The sequence below is a fragment of the Pimephales promelas genome, chromosome 4 (genome assembly GCF_988280905.1).
Source record: "Pimephales promelas chromosome 4, fPimPro1.hap1.1, whole genome shotgun sequence".
NCBI lineage: Eukaryota > Metazoa > Chordata > Actinopteri > Cypriniformes > Leuciscidae > Pimephales > Pimephales promelas.
The window spans coordinates 35,346,716-35,369,060 of record NC_142772.1 but is presented as its reverse complement, the minus strand read 5'-3'; the positions used below and the strand labels follow the sequence as shown (position 1 = coordinate 35,369,060).

The following is a 22,345-nucleotide window of genomic DNA, read 5'->3' as shown; positions in this document are numbered from 1 at the left end:
AACAAATTGACTCGGGAAAAGATTTGTTCATTTTAATGAACAAGTTCGAACAGGAGAGTCACAAACGCACATCACAGAACAGAGCAAGGTGACCATTTGAGCTTATAAAACTTGTTATTGTTTTTGTTTTGTTTTTCAGTAGTCCATTATATGGAGAAAAATCCTGGAATGTTTTCATCAAAAACCTTAATTTCTTTTCGACTGAAGAAAGAATGACATGGATATCTTGGATGACATGGGGGTGAGTAAATTATCAGCAATTTTTTTTTTTTTAAAGTGAGCTACTCCTTTAATGAGATCAGTTGAGGAATAATTATGAATAATATATCATGATATAAAGATTCAAACTTTTTTTCAGCTATAAAAGTTATGCAGGTTTGGGGGTAAAAATCAATTACGTTTTTCCCTTTGAATACTTTAAAGCATAACCCCATCACACACGCTTAAATGCATTACTCTGTTCCTGTGAGCGTGTACTAGTCATCAGGAGCGGCATCATGCCTTTTATAGAAAGCGTCAGGATTGAGACTAATATTGACCTGAAGAAGCGTTTACTCACGCCATGCAACAGCAGCACATACCTTTTGTTAACATTTAGCGCTTTCTTTTGAAATGCAGCTGAAAAGGAAGAACTCCAAGAGACCTCTGTATAATAGCCTCTCTTATCTCCTCTGACCAAATTCCACCATGGAGTGAGAAACACAATGGGGGAACACGGGCCGGTGAGCAGAGAGAGATATAATTAAGGTCTGATAAAAGGAAAGGAGCTATGTGGAAAAATGCTGTCAGAATTGTAGGAAAAAAAGTTATGTCCTCCTTTTCCAAGTCATCTACTTCATTAACCTTCTGTCTCAAACAGAAAAGCCTCCAAGAGCTCAGTTTATTTGTTTTTTAGTTGTAGACACTACAATACTTGCCACTGCTTATACTGGATATTCTTTTTTTATATATTTTAATTGTAGTTTTAACATAAGTTTTACGAAGCATTTAACAAATCGGATCAGCAGACGCTGCTAAACCACCAGTTGTTGACCTAACCATCTTATTTTAATGTATTACCAAATTTGCTGTCACCCCCGCTAAAATCGAATTAAAACACATTATGTCATCAGTTTTATGAATTTGAAAGAAAATTGCTTTCAAGTTCATATGTATGTCCAAATGATGGTACATGACGATTATGTTAAGCTTCAAGTACAGAAATAATTCTAGCTAAAACAAAAATAAAAAATAAAAAAATCTAGAAATGGCTATCAAACCAAACTTCAGCAAAAACTCAGCAACAAAGAAAAAAAAAATCAGCAAAACGGATTTGGCCTTATTGTTGTAGACTGCAGTCATAGTAGTACTATTTGATAAACTAGTCCAAACCTTCAAACGGAACAGTTCATGATAATCCGTCCCACGTTCATGTTATATTTAGGCCTTTGCTAAAAATTATGATTCTTGTGCCTTGTATAACTTCTGTAAATGGTGAATGTTGTACAGGTTCTGAAGATGGTTCTGAATCATGCAAATGTACTGTAAAATATCAGTAAAAAAAAAACAAAAAACATTGTATTACACTGATATGCAGGGGTCAAGAGCTTTTCTAGTGCTAAATATACTTGTTTGGTATCGCCAGGCCAGCTTTGTGGTATATTGTATCTATGATTATGAACATTTTGGATGTTTTCTGTACAGTAGAGTTTGCGGATGTATATGCAGTCTTTTGGAAATAAATGTACAGCTAAAGAGAGCTGCAACTCTAGCAAACATGCCCCGTGTCTTTATTCTCTTTCAATGTGCGTATGATTTTCAATTAGTGTAAAGCAGGCAGATAATGTAATATGTCTGTCCATTTCTGTGCCTTACAGAAACGGTACAGGGCGTTTGCGTTGTTCTGCAACTTGCTCCTCTTCATCAGAGCAAATTTAATTCTTCAAAATTAAAGTAATATCCTGATGAACAGGTGATTAACACATACATTTGCCCAATATCCTCAGAACTGTAGTTCAACAGACAACTAAAAGATGAAAACGTTCATTTCAGCAAATTTTATGTCTCAGACATGCTGTAATTTAGTTTTATAAATAGCTGATACAAAGTCCACTGCTGGTAGTCTTATCTCAAATAGGCTAACCCCTCCTCTTTCAGTAACTTCTTATCAAAGGACACATAAGGGACTAAAGATTCAGCCCTCATATCCATGGTAACTTCGAGTTTGTTTGTTCTTGTTAAAGTTCTCACTTCTTTGAGCAACATTAAGAAATAAGCAAATGCATCTTAATAAAACTTCGATTTGAAGATGACACAATAGCAGGATGTATATAGTTAGCCTGCAATTCCATTAAATAAAAAGTCACTTAATGTTAACGTAATTGGTTGTTTGGCATCTGTCTGAAGAAAGTCAGAGGGAATAAAACTAAATCAGTTTTTAGGAAGCAAGAAAACAATAGGCTAGTGAGTTTGTCGAAATGAAAGAAAGCTGCTTTCAGTGGACCACACAGTAATTCCTTACAACGGCCCATACAAATATTGTAGTTTATCCGGGAAACTCGTCGTCACTAATAAAATAAAAACTTGGTTGAAAAATCCCAGTGTAGGCTAATCTAATATGGCTAATGAGTGGATCACGTGGTTAACTGTGTTTGAATAAGGAGCGACCTTTGTCTGCATTCTGAAGCATCAGTATGAAATTCCCCTTAGACTTGACAAATGAATAAACAAACAGAAGTCCCACCTTCCTCCGTACACTGCAGTCGACTAGTATCCTTCAGTTAATTTCCTGTGTTTTACACAGTGTCGCTCAACAGTCATAGTATCGCACTGTCACAGTCAACTGTCTGCTAGATAGCGGCAAACTGACAGAGATGCCCTTGCATTGCGGAAATTGATAATAATGTTATGTGTGCGTTCAGATGTCCTGAGAATATACGGTTGTTGGTGATTCATCAGATGACTAAACACGTAGAACAAAATTATCTGACTTGGCCTATATTTTCCTAAGACATAATTTAAAATATTGAAATACATAAAGTAGTAATTCAACACGATGTGAAGTTTCTAAGCGACCTGGGTGCTAGCCAGGTTTTCTCGCTTGGTTCATGAAAATAATTAGATCACGTGACTAACGCTCAGACACTTGTTAGGGTAACGTCACACGAAACCTAATTAATATTCATAAGAAAAGCCTCGGCCATAGTAGGATCCGTAGGATTCGTCCCTTCTCATTCAGCGTGTTCAGGTTTGAAGAACCACTCAATTCCAAAATATAAGACCGGAAGTTTTCTCGACAGCTAGATACTTGAGGTGTGTTATCAGTAGGATGGTCTTGGGACTTATCTTCTTTCAGTTTATACGGAGAAAGTGACGAAATGATTTGATTACTATGAGAATGAGATACATTATTATCTTGGTAAGTGAATTTAACATTTATTTAATTTGTTTTTAGATACAGTATATTTGAATGTTGTTATAGAGAAACTTTGAAAGTTTAGTTTGCTTCATGACGCTTTAAATTGAGACATGCTTGGACTGGTCCGCGACGATAAACCACCTGGCACAACATTTCTTTGTCAATTAAAAAATACAAAAACTTTAATATAATTCGAAACCGTGGTGTAATCAATATCTATCTCTATAGAAATACTCACATAACTTTAGTGTGTTTAAAATAGTGTTGACGTGGAAATTGGAATGACAATGACTTAAAAAATATACCGAAAATGGAATAGGCATGTAAAGAAATGGGTTTTATAAATAGATTTTTTTTTTAATGTGTGTGTGTGGGGGGGCACCAATAACCTCAATAGTATGGGTTTTTTCATACTATACAAGTCAATGGTGCCCCACAAATGTCTGGTTACCGACATTCTTCAAAATATCTTCTTTTGTCTTACATAACAAAGAAATTCATATATGTCGGGAAAAACTTGAGGGTAAGTAAATTATGACAGAATTGTCATTTTTTTGGGTGAACTATCCCTTTAAGTTTCCAACGCAAACAAACTCAAGTGTTCTGAGACAAAATGAAAGGTGCGATAAGATTTACACCAGTAGGTGTCACTATAAGATACAACACCATTTGATCACAGGCTATCCATAATTATTTACCAGAAAGTCAGTCTTTTTAGAAGCATATGTCATCATTTTTTACTGTTTCTTCTGTGTGTAGGTTTTGTTGTTGCTAAATATCAGTCACTTGGATCTGTCCTGGGCTCAAGGGTCCATGAAGAACAGATCAAGTCGGGATGTTTCCTGCAGAGAGAGCCTGGAGTATGAACATGATAACATCTGCTGCCTGAACTGCCCTGCTGGTGCATGAGAATTTTTAATAAACACTGGTTCTGGTTAGACAATGCACATGCACTTACATTCCACCAACTCATCTTTTTGCAGGAACCTTTGTGAAAACGGCCTGCCTTACTGCTTCGGAAAAAGGAGAGTGTAAAACATGCGAGTTTGACACATACACTGAGCATGAAAATGGACTGCAGAAGTGTTTATCGTGCAGCATGTGCCGTATAGGTAGTTCTGTTATTTGACAATATTGTCCCATACTGCCAAGTCTGTTGGATTTATGCAAATTATTTTAACATAAACTTTTATGGTCATTCAAGTCAAATCATTTCTGTGCTCCCATGATAGACTTCCTTCAGATATATTTAATTGTAAATTGCCTGCTGTTTGTGCTCCTTCTGTAGATCAGGAAACCACTGAGAAATGCACAATTACCCAGAACACAAAGTGCAAGTGCAAACAGGGGTCATTTTGCTTACCTGACCAGGCATGTGAGGTGTGCAAGAAATGCAGCAGGTAAGTTTTTAATGGAACATTTGATCAAAACTTAGATTTTGGACAAAGAAGTCTCATGTTAGTCAAACTGATTAACATGAACGCCACGAATAGCACACCAAAAAATGAAAATGTGCACAAGCAAACAAACTTCATTGGTTCTGGTATGACAAGCAAGCACTTTGAGCTTCTATGTACTATATTTGCATTCATCAATGTTTGTGAATAAAATTAGATCTGTTCATTTTATAAATCTCTTCAGAATAAATGGCTTGATTCACAGGGATTTCTGTCTTTTTGAAACATCAAAGTTTTGTCTTTCAGTGGTTTCATAAAAAATATCTTAATTTGTGTTTCAAAGATGACAACATGAAATTAGTTTAATTTTTTTGTGAACTCAAAATCATTTCATTTGTTGAACCCAGATGCAAAGAGGATGAGGAGACTGTAAAAGGCTGTACACACATTTCCAACACAGTTTGTAGGAAGAGAAGTTCTTCAGGAAGCTCCATCTCAGGTAGCCCAATGATTTAAAGTTAAGGAAATTAGAATTGTTAACTGGGATATTCGATCCAACATGCCTTTTGCAAAGGCTTTGTTTCCATAGTGTTTCTCATAGTGATTACAACCCATTTGTCCTACAGTGACTTTCATTGTTGTTCCACTAATTGCAATGCTGGCATGCATTTTGTGTATTGTCTACTGGACAAAGTCAAAACCAAGTAAAGGAGCGGGTAGGGCACACATCTTTCCTCGGTTCTTTCAATATTTCTTCCATGATTCTTTTTTTCTTACCGTACAAAATCTTTTTTAATTCCAGTCACATCAAGGAGTCCAAGGGAAATGGTTAAGATCTGTATGGTAGGTCAATGAGACATTTCTCAGTTTTAACCACAGAAACTCATGCATTTTGATTTAACTCCGCACTGATTTGAACTCTGTAAATATGACGACCAGATGACATCTTTCTTGCCCTGTAGGGTGACAATGAGGAGGTGATAGAGGAGAGGCAAAATGCCCAGAATTCCAAGATCAATGACTCCTCTCAGCTCCAGCCATTTCTTGAGCAAAACTATACGGTGTGTACCCATGTACCTGCTTCATCAGAGATGGAAAAAGACAGGGGCCTAGGGGACAGCCTCCCCAACACCGCCAACTCTTCACAAATTAGCCTGGCCATGTCCGCTGTGCCCATTGACCTCCAGCCCCTCCACACTAACCAGCCTCCAAGCTCTGCAATTGCCTGGCAGCCTCACACTTTGGTGAGAGTTGCTGCTTTCTTTGTATTAACAACACTTCTACCGTCATAACCAATGCTTAAGTCTCTGCTTTTAATATTTCCTAAGCTTGAATGCATTGCCTTTGGTCATTTGGAGACTAGAGGAAGTAGCAAATTTACTATCTTTTGGTGTCTGCATTGTCATAGCTTTCTTTCAGGATAAAGACTTTCCATGTTTTGTAATATTTTGTAAAATCAGGTTTTTTTAAACTCAATTGAACATGGAGAGCTCAAGTTTTGCAATATTTTTGCACTTTTTGTGTTAATGAGACAAACTCAGATACTGGTGACAGCTTATATCTTTGTTCGGCATTTTTGGACCTGACGTTTCCAGTAACTCCTGAGCAATCTGTGTGTTGTTTTGGGAATAGGTGTTACTTCATTAAATAATTACGTGGATATTGATATGATTTTTTTTTTATGAATAAAGAAACTTTTAAACATTAAACTTTTCTCTGGAAACCCAGACTGTATGGCAGGGAATCTAGAATATACAGTTTATAGGCTACTGTATAAAAATATGTCTGACGTTCTGTCTTTCTCAGTGAGACAAGTTTGATTGACTAAAACTAAGTTTAAACTACTGTAAAAAGCCTCATATACATAATTTGGATTTGTCAAGCTTTCATTATCGTCTTGTTCAAAAATAAGTACCCCCAGTAACCACCATTGTAACTGTCAACGAGTCACATTAATTCGCTATACAAATAAATGTGAATTGAACTGAATTACCATAAAATGATATTCTTCCATCTCTTTTAGGAACGAGAGTGGTCAAGAAGAGTCGTTCCTTTGAACGGTAGGGCCATAACTTTTTTTCCTTGCATAATTTCAGAATTTGTGGGGGGGAAAAGGTTATGTTACAGTGTTTGTACTTAATCTCACCTTTTCAGGAGAGGAATCGTTGAAGAAAACGTTTGATTTCTTTGAAGAAATGGATGTTCACTATCATAACAGATTCTTCAGGTTCATTGGACTGAGTGATAATTCAATCAAAAGTACAGATTCTCTTTTTCCAGAAGACAGAGTTTATGAACTTTTAAAAATCTGGATGGAAAAGGAGGGACTGAAGGCAGATTTCAACAGTCTTATTGAAGCATTAATCTATTTAGACCAAAGGCTGTCAGCAGAAAATATTGTTACAAAGGCAGTTAGTAATGGTTACTTTAAATATGAAGATGAGTGACTGGAAACAAACAAATATTGTCACCATTTTAGTGACCTCAGGTACCAAAGGTATGCTTTTTTTTTTTTTTTTTTTTTTTGCATTGCTTAGCTTATGTAGTGTTATTTCCTAGCTATTCCAAAATGGAACATGTTTCAATATTTATTACGTTGGCCAATAATGTTCAAATGTTTAGAAAAGGTAAATGCTATGCTGCTGTTTATATTAGTTACATTTGGAGGAAAAAAAGTGATATTTAAGACTTCTAATATTATGAAATGTTGAGTTACTATTATTGTGGTCGCATTCTTTCCCAATTTGTAGACAAAATTGATGTACATATGATCTTGAATAGGTTAACATATCATGTGAATTATTTTGTTGTGAACTAATAAAAGCAATTCATTTGTACATTTTGTTTGTATGCCCTTATTGATTGTGACTTTACAATGACGTTTTAAATAATGTTAAGATTCTGAATATAATGTCCGCATACAACTCTGTTGGTTGGACGTTTCTTAAAAGTTCTAGTATATGAAAACTGTATTTCAGCCTGCTCGCCACCAGAGGTCACCAGATCTATATATAGATTTCAACCTATGATTTCAACATCAAAATAGTTTATATATATATATATATATATATATATATATATATATACAATTTTGTGGACATTTGCCTTGCGTAGCTTATGTATTGGTTTTAGAAAATTAGCTTCAGTGTGTAAAAATGTTTGTAGTAATTTCCTTTTAAAGACACCTTAGGCACTTATTGTACGTTATTGTATTTCACTTACGTCATTATGTCAGTGTTTTTTAGATTAATAATCAAATGTTAAGAGATAATTCAAATAAATTCTTTAATCGTATTTTATTGCGAAATAGGTCGTGTTCACTACACTTCCCATGCACCCTTGTAGTTAAACAGGAAATGCAATGTTGGGTTCCGCGTTTTACAAAAACCATGACCATTGTGAGCTTGGTCGTTAAAGTTAGTACACGCTTATTTTCTCTCTTGCATTACATCTGATAGAATCACATTATCTTTAATTAACAGTCAGTTCTGTTATATTTAATACAATTTCTAAAATATTTTGCGTGTGTACCTCGTTTGTTTTCGAGTGTCCTCAGACTGGCATTACGTCACAACCAAACACAACCTGTAAGACACAAACAACAATGTAAGACTACAAAAGAAGAGTATAAACCGCTCCGTAAGTTTGCGGACCTTTCATGCGAAAGGTTTTTTAACATGTTTTGTTGCATTGCATCACGGAAGCAGTTTAAATAGTTCTTTCTTTGTGCAGCATAGTGTTATAATAATTTCCATTTCATCCTTACTATTGCTAGTTTTTCCCTTTCTGCTGTTCCTCATTTATTCTAATGGTTATTGTTTGCCATCTGGTCTGTTTGCAGAAGAAATCGAAAATCATGATGGGGAATTATGGAAAGAGGAACTGAGATCAAGTCAGAAAAAATACCCGTCACGAGTTTGTTTGATATTTGTGAGATACCAGATAAAGGTACAGTACACATGTGCTGCACTACTCTATTTATTTGAGTTTGTGACATCGCGTTTTTATAAGGCATGTTAAAATATTTTGAAATGCTTATTAATGTTGTTGTTTGTCTTGATGAACACCTGTATGATTCAGTCTACATTTGACAAGTATACTTAATCCGCATTCTCTGTTTCTGCAGCACTCACAGGATGAGAGGAATTGTAGCATTTTACGTTACCTATCTGCTGTGCTTGGTACTGGGGATTGTCTGTGTGGTATTAGTAGCATTCTGGAATTACACCTACCGAGGTGGATTTGCATGGGACGGTTCAGCCAAGCAGTTCAACTGGCACCCGGTCTTCATGGTCACTGGAATGGTGGTTCTTTTTGGGAATGGTACGTTTGATTGGGTATTATTTTGGCTTTTGTTTCATGCTACTGTAGCTGTAATATAACACGTGACACTGCACAAGCAATGGTTTCAGCCTTGTGGTAGAAAGTTTGTGTTTGTTTTAGTTTGATGTGTTACATTATTTGTATTTCTGTCATTTATTCATTTATTTTGTCAGTTGAACAGACTTTCTGTCAGTTGTCATTAATGTCATTTTCTCTTGTAACCAGCGGCTGTAGTGTACCGTATTCCTCTGACATGGGGTCACAATAAGCTCCCGTGGAAGCTGTTACACGCTGGGCTTCTGCTCCTTTCTCTCATTCTGTCTGTTCTCGGGCTTTGTGCTGTGTTCGACTTCCACAACAAAAACCAAACACCCAACCTCTATTCCCTCCATAGCTGGGTGGGGATTTGTACTACTGCACTTTTCACTGCACAGGTGTGTATCGTGTTAAAACTGCTCATGTACAGTGTAGTAGTTTGTCTTCATTTGTTGTTGTAAACAACAGTTAAACAGTGTATAAACAAATAGTTTCCGCTGTGAAACAATCAATTAAAAAGGTAAGTGCAACTTATTATTCTTATAACCCACAATTGTGGTTCTGTATTTCACAATTCTAACTTTATTTCAGGCTTGACTTGTTTGACTAGTTTTCTCAGAATTGTGAGCTATGAACTCATAATTGCGCCTAAAAAAAAGTCTGAATTGTGAGATAAAAGTCGCTATTACCTTTTTTAGTATTATGCCGGGGCGGACACATGCTTGCATAGAGGAAGTAAATAAAAAACATTAATCTTCCCACAGGAACTAAAAAAATGTCCCTTTCTCTATTCCCCAGTGGGTCATGGGTTTTACCGCGTTCCTCTTACCTTGCGCCCCAATGGCTGCACGTGCCCTTATAAAGCCAGCTCATGTATGGATGGGAGGAATCATCTTGGTACTGAGCATTGTATCTTGCATCTCAGGGATCAACGAAAAGCTATTTTTTGCACTGTAAGTGACATGTATCTGCAGTTGCAGGTGAAGAACCTATGTATATATGACTACTAATGTTTGAGAGATCTTCATGGATTATTTGTGCCGTTTGATGATTTGATTATTATGAATTCGATATATTATTAAATATAATGTCGATAATCGATATATTTTAAGATTTGCAGTATGATGTAGAAAGAAGAAGATAAAAAAAGAACATGTATTCATAAATGTAGAGCTCTCAATACATTCATTGTGGTGCCATAGCAAACGCGTTCTTCTATTGGTTCTTTCCTCAGAAAAGGAAACACCAATCAGACGCTGGCTTATTCTTCATTACCACCAGAGGCAATCGCTGCAAATTCCTTGGGAGTCGTCATTGTGGCGTTTGGATTGGTTGTTTTGAAAATCTTGTCCAATCAGATATGGCAGCGTCCTGAGCCAGGTTATGACGAGGGAGTTTACAGGGTAAGAGACAAAGGATTTTAAGAAAAGAAAGAAATTGCCAGCTAATATTGTTATTGTGACAAAGTCATGTTTAAGTACCTTGACTTAGTACAAACCTTTCTATATTCATAAATTATTAACTAAGAAAGTATTCATGGGAGTATTTTTATTTTTTATTTTCTGACAGAAGTGTTTTTATATTGTCCCTTTCTTTCATTTTCAGCCCCTGGCATATGATGGAAGCTGATGTCTTAAAGCTGAATGTCTGAAAATGTTGTATTTATTTGAATTCTGACTGATCAGCTCTCTTCAGTCGAATCAAAGTTATCTTTATGTGCTTTTGCTTAGATTTGATTGTGTTGCTGCTGGTGTTAAAAATTGTGTAGAGCAAAGGCAAAATATCATAAATAACCACTGCTTATTTTTCAGTGTTTTGTGCTAATTTATTATTAAAGAAGGCCTCTGTATATAAAAATTATTAAAATAATTTTATGACACATCAATGTTTGTGTCTTTGAAGGAAAACCAGATGAAGGTATTTCCTCTTTGTTTCTCAAACCGGTTCAAACCGGCTGGGAAGGGCATTCAAAAAAGGCAGGGACAAACCACCACGCGTCATCATCAGCGAATAACCAATAGGAAACCAAGACAGTCTCGGACCAATCAAAGCGCTAGGCAGAGGTCTTCAAAATTTACATATTTCGGTAAAAATCCAAATCAGTTATCGTTTGATAGTTTGAAATATACGCAATAAAACACACATGTAATGCAAATCGATACCAAATTAGGTTTCAAAAGTAATGTAATTATACTCTGAAAAACCAGCAAATATCATTTTAAAAGGATATAGGATCATAAGGAGGTCTGTCCTAATAACTGAAAGCACGCTTTATACTTGTTTATTTTCGTTTATACAGTCTATGGTTTATTTGTTATACAAATTCTTCCATTCCATGGTCTGTACTAAAAAATAAAATAAAAAACGGAAGCTCAATAGATCATTTTCTATTTCCCTTCTTGTTTTGCACTGTCTGTTACACTCAATGGTTACACGACATGATGAGCTCCGCCTGCAGTGACGCTCTTACAAGCATGGTTTCAACAAGGTCCGCTTTAAAGATACTTATGAGTCTTCCCCAGTCCGCCACCCATTCATTCCTATCCCATTCGTGCGTTTAGAAATCTCAGTGAGCTACCATGTCTGGTCGTGGAAAAGGCGGCAAGGGGCTTGGGAAAGGTGGTGCAAAACGTCACCGCAAAGTCCTGAGAGACAACATTCAAGGAATCACAAAGCCAGCTATTCGCCGCCTAGCTCGTCGTGGTGGCGTGAAGCGTATTTCTGGTCTGATCTATGAAGAGACGCGTGGTGTTCTGAAAGTGTTTCTTGAAAATGTTATTCGCGACGCTGTAACCTACACCGAACATGCTAAGCGCAAGACTGTGACTGCTATGGACGTAGTGTATGCTCTGAAGCGTCAAGGCCGTACTCTGTATGGTTTTGGCGGTTAAATTTCGCCCGGACCGTATTTCAATAAAAGGCTCTTTTAAGAGCCGCCCAAACATTCAATCAAAAGAGCAAATGAATCCGTTTTAGTTTATATATATTTAAATTAGTTTATATTGTGTTCATTATTTAAAATGTAACAGAGCGAAGAAAGCAAGCTGTTTGTGGTTAATTACGTGAATTAACGGTACTTTTAACAACATAAACATGACTTAACAGTTGATTAATTAATGGGTGCTCGAACAGAAATCAGGATTTTTTTTTCGTTTACTCTTGCATATGCATATAAACTACTAATTATCATAACATTTATTTGACACAATTTTGATTTTAATTAATAAATAATTAATGCATGAATATGGGCGCAAAAAACAGCACAAAAAAATCCATCAGAAGTTGTACCCCTTTTTTTATTATTGCTTTAATAAAACAGTTAGGCCTACACCATGATAAACATTAGGGACACAATTTAAAACGAGCCAACCACCATTTATTCAATAATACAGTCCCAGACATCATATAGCGTTCGTATTCAGTGCTGATTGGTAAATAGTAGTAACATGTTAGATTACACAATGATGTTTAGTTGAATAGTTTTGTAATGTCTTATCTTCAAGCGGCGGAATAGCACTGGATGAATTTAAAATAAGAGAAAAAAAAAACATTTTAATGAAATTTTCACTTTTAACAACAAACTCGAGTAGGCACAAAATCCATGGCTGCACATTTTAATTAATATATTAGGTGCCCAAGAGGTTGTTGGGCGCACCAAACACACAAACCTTATTCACAAACAACACCAAGAACACACATTTTTATTAAACCATACTTTTTGTTGCAATGCCTGGCAGTTTTATGTGGTCTATGAATGACAATTAATGCATTTGCTTAATAAAATTTTGAAGAATACAAATATTCATTAAGCACATTTTCATTAAGCAACTTCACTTCATTAAGTTTCATTCTTCCGCAAGCAGACATAACAAGCTGCTGTATTAACAGGTCAAAGCCATATGTGTTGGACTTATTGACCAATCAGCATCCAGGGCCGGAAACTATTCGTTTTGTGATTTGTTTTTAGTGAAAATGTTAATAAAAGTAGGCTATAATTTATCATAGAAATGAGCTTTTGTTGCCATTGGTGTTTGGTAGTGTTGCTGCTGCTGAATGAATTAACATGGTTTCAGTTTAGCCTAATTTTTAAGTACCCAAACTCAAATTACGTGTAAATTTGAACCTGACTCTGTCACATACATTTATGAAATATTTCATGTGACAAATAAATGAAGAGTTCAGATGCAAAAGCCTCTAAATTCCATTTGAAATTTTCTTCTTTAATGATGATTTTTATCAAACTTGTATAGGCTATTTAAGTTCAGTAATTTATAGGTAATTATCATTGTCATTTAAGTGAAATTACTGAACTTAAATATACAAGTTTGATAAATATCATCATTAAAGAAGAAAATTTCAAATGGCATTTAGAGGCTTTTGCATCTGAACTCTTCAAATAGTTTTATTTTTTTAAAGTGGATCAACAGTGTAAAGTGCGGTATTTTATTACCCTGCTGGCCAATGAAGCAATGTTAAATCCTCGCTTTATTATGCCTCTTCGTAGAATAAGGCTAAATTACCTTTTCACAACGACTACATATAATTAGAATAACAGTAAAGTGTTTAATAGTATTGGTGTATAAGTATTTAAAATGTTGCAAAATGGTAATAAATACTTCAATACAACATCGATTGCTTCCTGCTGCTGTTGCACACCTCGACCCTTTCTCTTTCTCAGACAAACAATATAGCCCTCCCGTTTTATTAATGACGGAAAACATCTTTAAATGTCTGTAATGTTGGGAAACTTGCTTGTAAATAAGTTACTTGAATCATGTACAGGATGTATAGATATGATCATTGTTAGATCGTTGTAGAAAGAATGTCCGAGAGATTAGGGGAGGTTGAAATGGCGACAGTGCTGATCTGTGTTACCTCCACTAAAGAAAACCGCTAAATTGTTATATTCCGTGAGCATTCTTTGACTAAAACCACCACAAATGTGTACATTAGGGTCTTCTTTATGCAAAACATCTATCGTTTTAGTTATGATTTTCGAATTTTAATATATAATCTACAAAAGAACAGAGGAAGTGCGACGTTTACCGCTGAGACTCGCACTAAATTTGGACGCGTTTTTATTTTTGTACTAAAAACTGACCGATGTTTTACACGAAACATGAGCTGCCCTTAAAGAAGAAAGACTGAGGTATCTGGACGTGGTTTAAAGTCTGCAATCCACCATTCTGTATCGCGGGAAACCTTGTGTTTTTCAAGATCAGAAAGCACATCTACAAACGACTCCGTCCTGTTGAGAGCGTCGGTTGAGGCGGTTGAGTCTATATGGTTCTCATCTCCCGTTTAAATCCCGCCCTCAGCTGTTGGATGTAAACATTGTTTGTTTGACAGCTCTGTACTACGAGACATCGGCTCTAAGTTTACTGAAACTATGACAGAAACTGCTCCTGCTCCCGCGGCTGCTCCGGCCAAAGCCCCAAAGAAGAAGGCAGCAAAGGCGAAAAAGCCTGGAGCAAGCGTGTCAGACCTTATCGTGAAGGCGGTTGCCGCTTCCAACGAGCGCAAAGGAGTTTCCCTGGCGGCTCTAAAGAAGGCTTTGGCAGGTGGTGGATATGACGTTGAGAAAAACAACTCTCGCGTCAAGATCGCTTTGAAATCTTTGGTGAAAAAGGGGGCGCTTGTTCAAACTAAAGGCACCGGGGCATCCGGATCTTTCAAGGTGAGCAAGAAACCAGCCGCCAAGAAAACCGTCAAGAAAGTTGTGGCGAAACCGAAGAAGCCAGCCGCGAAGAAGGCGCCGGCCAAGGCAGCTAAGCCCAAGAAGGCAGCAGTAAAGAAACCTGCCCCAAAGAAGTCTCCCAAGAAAGTGAAGAAACCGGCAGCGGCCAAGAAAGCCACCAAAAGCCCGAAGAAAGTGAAGAAACCGGCAGTGAAGAAAGTTGCAAAGAGTCCTAAAAAGGTCAAAGCAGTGAAGCCTAAAGCCGCAAAGCCCAAGGCTGCCAAGGGGAAGAAGACATCCGCCGGGAAGAAGACATCCGCCAAGAAGAAGTAGACTGACAGACTTCACTCCAAAGGCTCTTGTAAGAGCCACCCCATCTTCACAGAAGTGCAAATGTTCCTGATGTGTAAGAAGGCTACTGCCTTTTTAAAAGACTGAGAAAAGATTTACTTTTTTTTTTTTAGATTGGACGTGACACTGTTTTGAGTAACTTAGTCTTGTTTTAGAGTCTTATTTGCTTCTAAAAAAATATCACCAGCGCGATCGAGCATCAAGATGCTGTGGAAGACTTTTATCAAGATCGGTTTACTTTGTATAAGATAAAAACACATGACAGTTTCTACCTCTGTAGGCTACCTGATACACAAAGCCGATTACTTGGTGTAGATTTTCAACCCTTCAGAGATTATACAGAAGAGTCCGCTGGTTGGAAAGTGTCCAAAATGTGCATACAGTAACATATAACGTTATAAATAACGTTAGTTTGTTCAAAGTTCATCGTGTGCGAGCGTGAGTGCACGTGACTAAAAAGATGATGAGTGTGTTTTATCACTACGATTCGTTATATTTATATTTTTTACTGGATTATACGAGACTTTCCTGTAAATACAGCAATACAGAACAAACACTTAATTTATTCATAGTTAAGCGATGGTTAACTGCATTCCATCAGTGAAAGGACTTGTTTGTGTTTTTTTTTTGTATACTGTTGTTCTTAACATTTATCCATACATAAACTTATATTTTGTTCAACGTTTATTATAAAACTCCTAATAAAAAAAATGATATCAGAATATGAGTGCTCATTTGTCTATCTACTCAGAATCTTTTGGGGGCCCCTCCCACTACGTAGATTCACCTTTGCTTGACGATTTTAAGAGTATCACCCAATAATGATACATTATAATTGATTCAGTGAGGTTATGTATAAATACAAAATAAATAGTTAATAAAAATAGATAGCCTAAATAGATAGCATACTTTTTACTTTACTCTTTTACTAACTCTTTAACTTCTTTAACTTATTCAAAACATATCAAATAAATTATTTACATTTATTCATTTAGCTGATGCTTTTATCCAAAGCGACTTACAATTGCAAAATATGTCAGGTCACACACCTATAGAGCAACTAAGGGTTAAGTGTCTTGCTCAGGGACACATTGGTATCTCACAGTGGATTCGAACCTGAGTCTCTCATAACAAAGGGATGTGTCTTATCCACTGCGCCATCACCACCCCTAATTCAAATTTATTTGATAGAATAATGACAACTGAAAAATCAAAAACATAATAAGAGCAAGGATTCAACAATGACAATTGTTAAACCCTGTAAAAAATATTATTATTTCTCAACTGTCTCAATACAGTATAACTGTCCACAAAATCTTTTTTTTTTATTAGTATTAGTATTATTATTATTAACAGACTTTGTTAGATTGTACATGACAGAATCTAACAAAGTCTGTTACCGTAATACCGGTAATAATGCACTGGCGATCGTTGTATGTGTGTGTGCAATGTATTTTTCCCCTCTAGGCTTGCCGTAGATAAGATTGGGTTGATTGCTACACATGCAAACATATTTTTATCTTGTTTTTTTTCTCCTCGTCTGTCATTTTCTTTGTACTATTTTCGGCACCAGAGGGATACGTTTTCTGTGACATGGTTTTACGAGTCCGCTACTATACGCAGTTGCGCAGGAATTGTCTATGCACGCAGAGGTGTCTCGATTATGGGCATGATTTGACGCTGGCAGACACAGCAGCAGTTGTTGGAGGTATATTAATCATGAAATCAGAATGTTCTTGTCTTTTATTATTCATTCATTCATTCATTCATATTAATTCATTCATTTATGTCACTTGTTTAAGTGACATAAGTCAATTAAAAAATACTTTTCGATTTTTCGAGTCGATTCGGGTGCCCCCTGGTGGCCAAGGGGCCCCAAGCAGCTACTTAGTTTGCTAATGCCTCAATGTACACCATGCTTGTTTAATTATTATTGTTTTTAATTAAGGAGAATTTTTTCTTACTAGAAGTCATTTTTGAACATATTTTTGGTAGACGTTGTTTTTATCAATAGGCTATATTTAATTATTTATTTTGTATTTGGGGGGGATAAAAAATAGGCTAAATAAATTGAGGTTAAACTTCATATATGAATGTATATATGACAAAAATCTTGTTACTGAATGATTTCAAAGTTTGATCATAGATCTTATTCACAGTTGCGCCATCTTTGATTTTTAACGGAAGTGAAAGCGAGGCTGCATCAATAGACATACATCTCTTCAGTGTGTTGTAATTATTCAATGTGTTTTTTTTATTGTTGTGCTCACAGAACACTGCAAAAACATTCCAGTAAAAAACAACAACTAAAGACAGCATGAGCTGTGGAAAATTATAAGTGAAATTATAAGGAGTATAGACAGTAAAAGAGCCATATAAAGATTTTTTACAGCAGATTTAATTGAACGCACGCAGACTCTCTTTCATACCTCATGGCGCTGCTTTTTTTTAAATGGTTCTGTGGAGTGGCAAATGTTCAAATTTCCCAAGTAGTCAATCAAATAATAGAATTGTATTATTACTAAGGTAAACCAGTAGATATTATAAAATAATGAAATATTTAAGATGGAGTAGGCTATTGCAAATCACACTGCAGAACAACAACTTCCTTAAAACATTTTATATAAACCTTTTATACATTAATATCTTTTAAGTTTCAATTGTATTATCTTAAAACAAAATCTCAGCCTCCAACAGGTTGGATGTGAACAAATAGATCAGAAGCTTTATTTGGACAAGAGTTAGACAGATTAATTTTCAAGATAGTTGCATGAATAGGATTTTTCGCCACCAGGGGTCGCTAACCTCTTACAATAACAAAGGTATCGATGACGCAAAGCATTAAGCGGAATTATGGATCTTGTCGTCAAGCTGATGGATCTTTTATGGATGAGTGAATACATTGATGTTTTTAACATGACTGTGGTATGAAGCATGGCGCGATTGCTACTGAGAGACGTACCAGCATCACACGCAACTCGAGTCCCGTGGATATAAAGGATTAAGGACGTAATTTACTTGTATTTTTGATACCTTGGCATTAATTAAAAAATAATAATAAAAAAATAAATAAAATAAAGGATTAAGGACATTTCATTCTACCCACGCAAGCGCTGAATTAATACTAACACATGTCAGTTTATCGAACGAATGAAACTTTAGGTAACACGGCACTGTTCCACTTGCTCTACCATCACACTAAACGGCATTTGAGAGTGTTTAATGTTGTTAGTTAGGTTGTTTGTTCGGCTATATGATATAGCAGTAAGCTAGATTAACATTAGATAAACATACAGATCATATTCTAAGATTTCATCATGTTGAACTTAATAACATTGATTAGATTTATGTACATTTGCTCACCTGTCTAATAAAGTAGGCCTACATGCAACACTATAGTGACTCTGTCAAGTCGAAGTTAGTAGGCTAGTGGACGTGGAGCTCTCGGCATCTCGAAAGTTTTAGAATTTCGTTTTAGTGCTCTTTTTGTCTCAAAATCTGCTTGCCATGGTCCATAATGTTTGAACAAAATATTCCATGATCGCCATGGTTACTATAGCAGTACGAACGCGGACAAAGCGGATATGACGCCATTGACTGGGAATTTTTAATGGGTTTTTGCTAAACCGCCTGAAATAAGGTCTGTGGTGAACAAAGCCTCTTAACATTTTCACGTTTTAATCTATGACATAGAACACACAGTTATATATAACCTGCTTGTGGGTTTTTTAAACTATTGTGTCTGCTTGTGTTTTTAAAAAAAAAACTCTATAGGCTTCAAAATGTATAAATTTTGGATTAACTTGTAGAGATTATCTTGATAGACAAAACGTGTAAGGGTCACAACGCTTTGTTAAACACATATCTTATTTTTTTTTGCGATTTTCCAAAAGTCTATGGGGAAAATGCATTGCTTTTCGATCGAGGGAACCCATGCGCGGCTAGCTTCCGAGTTGGTTGTCCTACAAAGTGACGTCATCACTTCGGCACTCTATTTTCTCAACTAAACTAAACAAAATATATAATATTGGCCTAGTGGTTTTTGGATATTTTACTGCAAAATCCTACATATTGTTCCTTTCATATTTTCCATTGATCTCATATGCCATGCTCAAACAAACAAACCAATAAATAAACAAAATATGTCAGTGCCTTTCCCTTTAAGAGAGAATAGAGGACATTTCAAAGTCAGGGGTTATTAATTTTTAGCTAAGTGAACAAAAATTTTCAACATGATAGAATATGATTATTATTTCCTCCACTAAGTTAACTGAAAATGATTGGGAATTTTCAAGTAGAAATAACAGTTGATAATGCATTATGAGCTTTAGCTGGTAAAATATGGTTCTATAGGATATTTAATTATATCTCATAGTGAGAGTGACCTTTTAAAAGATTAATGAGCAGCAGAGTATGTAGAAACAGCATTCAAAATCAGTTCTCTATAGTTCTCTATAGTCACAATTAATCATCTCACTCAGTTTGTCTAATATACAAAACATACAAAACAATTACTCTCAGCCAAAGTACGCCTAAACATATGCAGATCACAGTATTCCAGATATAGGAGATTCGCCTACATTTTGAGCCACATGTTCAAGAGACACATGATATGATTTTATCCAAGGATAATTCTGTTTCTCCATGATCCACCATAGGAGGCCTTTCCCCATAAACAAAGTTACATTCAGTCTCAAAAGGGACTTCAGCCATCTGTGACACTGTATCAAAGCACATGTCTTCTTCACTTATCTCCCTGACAGCATGCGGATGCGGACAGTGGTGACCGAAGAGGTGAACATCTCGAAGATTCGTGGAGTCGCGATGATACGACACCAGCTCGTTGCTGAAGTCAACCGTTTGAACAGTATTCCGAGAACACAGCTTCCCACATCCCAAGAGACTGGAGAACGCTTTGCGGAATTCTGCATTAAAGGCATACACTACAGGATTCAAGGTAGAGTTTGCCCACCCACACCACACAAACACGTCGAAGGTCGTCTTATTGACGCATGGGATCTGCCCGGCGTTGTGGAGGCCAGGGTCACAAAATGGCACCATGCAGTTGAGAATGAAGAAAGGAAGCCAACAGCAGACAAACACACCCATGATCATCGACAGAGTTTTCAGGACTTTGGTTTCCCTCCTAAATGAGCTTTTTAACTTCTCTTCAGGAGCTTTATTGCAGCTTTGGCAGGACTGGACATGTTTAATGTTGCACTCTTGCATTGATATCCTTCGGATCTGCCTTTGTGCTATGAGGAAGATGCGTGTGTAAGTGACAATCATTATGGAAACAGGGATGTAGAAGCTGATTAGAGACGAAGTGATGGCGTAAGTGCGGTTCAAACTGGCATCGCATTTTTCCGATATTTCTACCAGGTCTTCTATATGGCCGGGAGTCTTATGCCAACTCAGCTGCACAGGAATGAATGAGATCAGAACAGAGAGAGTCCATGCCACTCCTATCATGACAAAGGCCACTGTTCTTGTCATTTTCTGCTCGTAGCTCAACGGGATGGCAATAGCCCAGTAACGATCCACACTTATGATGCACAGGTTAAGAATGGAGGCAGTGGAGCACATGATGTCAAAGGCTATCCATACTTCACAGAAACTGCCGAACGGCCAGAACCCCATAATCTCAGCTGCTGCCTTCCATGGCATCACAAGCGAGGCAACTAAGAGATCTGAGACAGCCAAAGACACTACAAACACATATGCCACTTTGGAGCGCAGATGACGGAACCGTACCACCGCCGTGCAGACCAGAGCATTCCCTAGAAAGGTGGATAGCACAAAAATAAAAAGCAGACAAGCAGTCGTGGAGCGAGTTATTAGCTCTGACACATAACCTTCCGTCTGGTTTACCATCTTCTGGGATGTCCCTATTACCCTGGCTGCGACCTGTCAAGCATCCATCCTCTGGGGAACATTTGCCGGTAGTTTTAGATCCAAAGACTTCGTCCATTAATGAGAGTTGCCTGTAATAATTGAACATTTCTGAAATAACCTTCCCTCCTTCCTTCAACCAGAGAAGTGAGTGAGAATACAGTGCAGAGGGTGAGACTAATGATCTTGGAAGTAGGACTAGGGGGAGGAGCCTAAGAAACAACCGGAGAGGGGGAGAATGTGACTCATGTCATGTAAATTATGGGCTATGTATTAGCCTATTTATTTCTTTTTTATATATATATTTTATGTTTTCAATTGGGTATTAGCCTTTATAGAAATAATTTAAATGTATATAATTAAAGAAATAAAGCAACATAAGTGGGAAATCATCTTTCTTTGAACACAGCTGCTGTCTGACTAATGGAGTTTAATTAGTGTTTGTTTATGGATTAATTTACTGAATTGAATAAATTCAGCTCCTGTATGTGCACCATTATCCACAAGATGGCAGTGCACGTACATTAATGTCCCAAAAGAAAATAGATCAAGTAAATTCACATTTATTTATGTAGCACTTTTTTACAATAGTATCAAAGCAGCTTCACTGTGATAACATGAAAACATTACAGCAAGTTTGTTTCTAGAAGAAAATTGTGCCATCATCCACCTGAAGTAAGGAAGATCAATAATTTTGTTGAATATTAAATGTCCCCAACTAAGAAAGCCAAAAACCAAGGCAACAATGGCAAGGAACCAAAACTTCATCAGGTGACAGAATGGAGAAAGAACTTTGGGAGAAACCAGGCTCAGTCAGTGGCCAGGTCTCCTCTGGCCAACAAACGAGCAGAGTATGATTATGATTTAGGCAACATTATAGGTCAGAAGTTAGATTGAATTAGAACATTCACAATATTTATCTAGTTCCATCTGGTTGGAGGTCAGAGTCATCACGCCGATATGGAGATGAGTTCGCAGGTTGAGGCTGGCAGTTCAGGCATGCGTTGTGGTCATGTCCAGGCGCAGGTTCACCATCTGATCTGGATACGGCCCGGATCCGGCTGACTTCAGTAAACCTCGGAATGAATGGAAAGACTAACATTAGCGTAGATGCCATATGATGTAATGAGTACATCGGGTGTAGGAAGTGTCCCCGGGTCTGGCTGACCCTATGCAGCCTAATATGGATTACAGGTCTCGGTCCAATAAATTCAAGTGAAACGATTCCTTCAAACAGTTCATTTCATTAAACCAGGATTCAGCTATTATTTT

General features: G+C 36.7%; 5 protein-coding genes across 8 annotated transcripts; 4 read left to right on the top strand and 1 right to left on the bottom strand.

Moving 5' to 3' along the window:
• Window positions 1–3,192: 3,192 nt before the first annotated feature.
• hdr (hematopoietic death receptor) lies at window positions 3,193–7,631 on the top strand. 2 transcript variants are annotated; one of them, XM_039660001.2, is made up of 10 exons: window positions 3,193–3,397; window positions 4,157–4,298; window positions 4,381–4,509; window positions 4,686–4,797; window positions 5,202–5,293; window positions 5,421–5,510; window positions 5,597–5,637; window positions 5,757–6,038; window positions 6,818–6,854; window positions 6,949–7,631. In XM_039660001.2, the coding sequence occupies exons 1-10, from the start codon at window positions 3,371–3,373 to the stop codon at window positions 7,239–7,241; spliced, it is 1,245 nt and encodes a 414-aa protein (XP_039515935.2). In that variant the 5' UTR covers window positions 3,193–3,370; the 3' UTR covers window positions 7,242–7,631. The 2 variants fall into 2 exon arrangements, with proteins under 2 accessions (XP_039515935.2, XP_039515936.1); XM_039660002.2 differs by having other exon boundaries at window positions 3,195–3,397; window positions 5,757–5,855.
• A 535-nt stretch (window positions 7,632–8,166) lies between these two features.
• On the top strand, window positions 8,167–10,958 carry cyb561a3a (cytochrome b561 family, member A3a). Of its 3 annotated transcripts, XM_089130362.1 has the most exons (8): window positions 8,191–8,210; window positions 8,342–8,433; window positions 8,636–8,742; window positions 8,921–9,117; window positions 9,343–9,551; window positions 9,952–10,106; window positions 10,388–10,556; window positions 10,759–10,958. In XM_089130362.1, the coding sequence occupies exons 4-8, from the start codon at window positions 8,931–8,933 to the stop codon at window positions 10,780–10,782; spliced, it is 744 nt and encodes a 247-aa protein (XP_088986488.1). In that variant the 5' UTR covers window positions 8,191–8,210; window positions 8,342–8,433; window positions 8,636–8,742; window positions 8,921–8,930; the 3' UTR covers window positions 10,783–10,958. The 3 variants fall into 3 exon arrangements, with proteins under 3 accessions (XP_039515704.1, XP_088986488.1, XP_039515705.1); XM_039659770.2 differs by having other exon boundaries at window positions 8,167–8,400; XM_039659771.2 differs by lacking the exons at window positions 8,191–8,210; window positions 8,342–8,433 and having other exon boundaries at window positions 8,735–8,805.
• Window positions 10,959–11,678: 720 nt separating this feature from the next.
• Window positions 11,679–13,256, top strand: LOC120469750 (histone H4). Its single transcript, XM_089130364.1, has one exon. The coding sequence runs from the start codon at window positions 11,733–11,735 to the stop codon at window positions 12,042–12,044; it is 312 nt and encodes a 103-aa protein (XP_088986490.1). The 5' UTR covers window positions 11,679–11,732; the 3' UTR covers window positions 12,045–13,256.
• Window positions 13,257–14,471: 1,215 nt separating this feature from the next.
• On the top strand, window positions 14,472–15,903 carry histh1l1 (histone H1 like1). Its single transcript, XM_039659794.2, has one exon. It carries the CDS (start codon window positions 14,543–14,545, stop codon window positions 15,161–15,163), a length of 621 nt encoding a protein of 206 aa, XP_039515728.1. The 5' UTR covers window positions 14,472–14,542; the 3' UTR covers window positions 15,164–15,903.
• Window positions 15,904–17,386: 1,483 nt separating this feature from the next.
• On the bottom strand, window positions 17,387–21,198 carry drd7 (dopamine receptor D7). Its single transcript, XM_039658582.2, is given in 2 exon segments — window positions 17,387–19,789; window positions 19,791–21,198. Coding segments are annotated over 2 exon segments (1,326 nt in total). The 5' UTR covers window positions 21,056–21,198; the 3' UTR covers window positions 17,387–19,728.
• Window positions 21,199–22,345: the final 1,147 nt, after the last annotated feature.

Bases quoted from the DNA above. Each gene is read 5' to 3' on its own strand.
- hdr (XM_039660001.2), top strand. From the start codon at position 3,371: ATGAGAATGAGATACATTATTATCTTG. The intron at 5,638-5,756 runs GTAGGTCAATGA...CTTGCCCTGTAG, and splicing joins AAATGGTTAAGATCTGTATG to GGTGACAATGAGGAGGTGAT. The intron at 6,039-6,817 runs GTGAGAGTTGCT...CATCTCTTTTAG, and splicing joins CCTGGCAGCCTCACACTTTG to GAACGAGAGTGGTCAAGAAG.
- cyb561a3a (XM_039659770.2), top strand. From the start codon at position 8,931: ATGAGAGGAATTGTAGCATTTTACGTTACCTATCTGCTGTGCTTGGTA. The intron at 9,118-9,342 runs GTACGTTTGATT...TCTTGTAACCAG, and splicing joins GGTGGTTCTTTTTGGGAATG to CGGCTGTAGTGTACCGTATT. The intron at 10,107-10,387 runs GTAAGTGACATG...TTCTTTCCTCAG, and splicing joins GAAAAGCTATTTTTTGCACT to AAAAGGAAACACCAATCAGA.
- LOC120469750 (XM_089130364.1), top strand. From the start codon at position 11,733: ATGTCTGGTCGTGGAAAAGGCGGCAAGGGGCTTGGGAAAGGTGGTGCA.
- histh1l1 (XM_039659794.2), top strand. From the start codon at position 14,543: ATGACAGAAACTGCTCCTGCTCCCGCGGCTGCTCCGGCCAAAGCCCCA.